Source organism: Priapulus caudatus, unplaced genomic scaffold, assembly GCF_000485595.1.
Source record: "Priapulus caudatus unplaced genomic scaffold, Priapulus_caudatus-5.0.1 Scaffold1328, whole genome shotgun sequence".
Taxonomy (NCBI): domain Eukaryota; kingdom Metazoa; phylum Priapulida; class Priapulimorpha; order Priapulimorphida; family Priapulidae; genus Priapulus; species Priapulus caudatus.
Window position 1 is genome coordinate 71,804 of NW_014578389.1, and position 2,314 is coordinate 74,117.

At 40.8% G+C, this 2,314-nt stretch overlaps 1 protein-coding gene across 1 annotated transcript in view; it reads right to left on the minus strand.

Annotated features, from left to right (window-relative positions):
* Nucleotides 1-667: 667 nt before the first annotated feature.
* Nucleotides 668-2,314, minus strand: part of LOC106816254 (VWFA and cache domain-containing protein 1-like) — a gene marked incomplete at its 5' end in the record, with an annotated part of 2,502 nt that continues 855 nt past the window's right edge. The window contains 2 exon segments of the mRNA XM_014820834.1: nucleotides 668-952; nucleotides 1,306-1,417. Coding sequence (XP_014676320.1) covers nucleotides 668-952; nucleotides 1,306-1,417 — 397 coding nt within the window.

A 2,314-nucleotide genomic window follows, 5' to 3' on the forward strand; every position in this document is an offset into this window, starting at 1 on the left:
TCATGCAGAAAACGTTCATATTACTGGAAAGGTACATAATTTCCCGCAGCTGTACCTGATATAGTATCGCTACATGCTACAATATCAGTAGTGTGGTAGAATAGAAACTGCAGATTTGTTTCCCATACGTATAACTTAATTGTTCATTCCCATCGCGTGTTTTATAAAGTAAGAACTATCGATTGAATATGAGCAGGCGTAATAAAATAAATTCTGAATAATTCCTCGCGTCGTCTGCTATGAATTGTATGACCTTTGAGCATGTTCGTATTTGGTTTCAGAGTGATCTGTTTGGTGTGGCTGAAGATCTCATAGAAAAGGGATTGTTAAAGAAGCAAGCCTGTGTGAACTTCCAGAGCACTAAATACCAACACTATTGGCAGGTACCACCAACAAAAATTATAGTTAGTAACTATCGAGTAAAATTGTGTGAGTGAGAAAATAAATATTAAACGTCTGGCTAGAAGCAACAGTAGATGCCTCAAAATTATCCCAAGCAAGACTGACATCCACAAACATTCATTTTTCGTGCAGACAATCATGGATTTGAACCAGCTGGAGGACAATATCGTCTGTGCTAAATCAGTTGAGGCCTTTAAAACAAGCCTAAACTGTGACTAAACAGGCAACCCTCTCTCGACTCCCACCGACGCCACGCCAGAATTGGTTACTGTCGATGTATCCTATCAAGATCAAGATCAAACTCATCAGCCCTAACTTGGCTATCACTGCATTCATGCCTGCATCCGTAACAATCACCATGTATGTCTGATATTGTTGGCCCTACGTTACTCCAAACTGCTAACCTTGTATCATATTTTTTGGCGATTGCTGACTTGCCATTGCAAGCGTCATTCATGGCCAGCAGACTGTAGAAGTGAGAGAGTGTGTAGTCCGCTCCCATTACAGCACTGACAGTGGCGACACCTGTGTTGCCTCGAGACTTGGCTGGCTAATAAACAAACAAATGTCGTCTTTACTATATCAAGCTTAAAATATCACGTGGGGCACTGCACATTACTGCATGATAAATCACATGCCTTCAGTCACTGTTCCTGTTCATACTTGTAACTGCCATTTACAACCTTGAAAATGCAGAATCACTCCCATATTTTACGGCCATATTACATTTAGATATTAGATATTGTATTTAGATTTTAGATATATCATTATTATTATATTTTATTAGATATTAGATATTAGATTATTATGGAGATCTTTTCTGGACATTCTACACAAGCCTGCGATACATTGCTTCGTATCTAGTGTATGACGTTGTGAGAGGGGACGTGAATTCGACTATACCTGGACTATTGTGTGACTGAGAGTGACGACGTAACCAACGTCAGCAGCGAGGGCGTCTCTGTAGGGCGCTGATATCGTCAGCTTACCTGGATTACTCATCGCACGCAGATACCTGAGGAGAACAACACAAACTGGAATGCTCAACTACATTTCATGTCATATCACAAATACAATACATACTGCCATACTCATCTAGAATCATCGTCATACCGTGAAAACAATACAAAACAACAACTGTAACTACAATAATAACAACAATGAAGGTAAAACCGCTTTTGACATAGCTAGTACACTATACGTCTGAATGAAAAGGCCTGCGAATTTTAGACTGTAAGGTGAGTGGGCCCGCGTCATATCAAGTTTATATTTTTTTATGATTCTAGCTCCTAGTTAATCGGTGTAAAATCTCTGAATGCTTTATAAGTGATTCCATGTTATATTGAGCCACGTTAGATCAGGTCTGAAGTGTACTTAGAAATGTATGCACGAATGCAAGATACGTATATACTCATATAACACACCTAGTTAATCGGTCTCTGAATGCTTTATAAGTGATTCCGTGTTATATTGAGCCACATTAGATTGGGTCTGAAGTGTATTTAGAAATGTATGCACGAATGCAAGATACTCATATAACGCACAGCATTCAGGGACAGCTGAAGATCACGTTTAAGTAACTCAGATGACAAACGCACTATAAGGTTTTGCATGTTGAAACAGTATATGCACTACAAACGTCTAAACATCGGTGACAGTGGGGACACGTTACCAGGGTCGTTGGGTTGGGTTGTGATAGTGGAGACGCGTTACCAGGGTTGTCGGGTTGTTACAGTGGGAACACGTTACCAGGGTCGTTGGGTTGATACAGTGGGGACACGTTATCAGGGTCGTTTGGTTGTTACAGTGGGGACACGTTACCAAGGTCGTTGGGTTGTTACAGTGGGGACATGTTACCAGGGTCGTTGGGTTGTTACAGTGGGGATGCGTTACCAGGGTCGTTGGGTTGGGT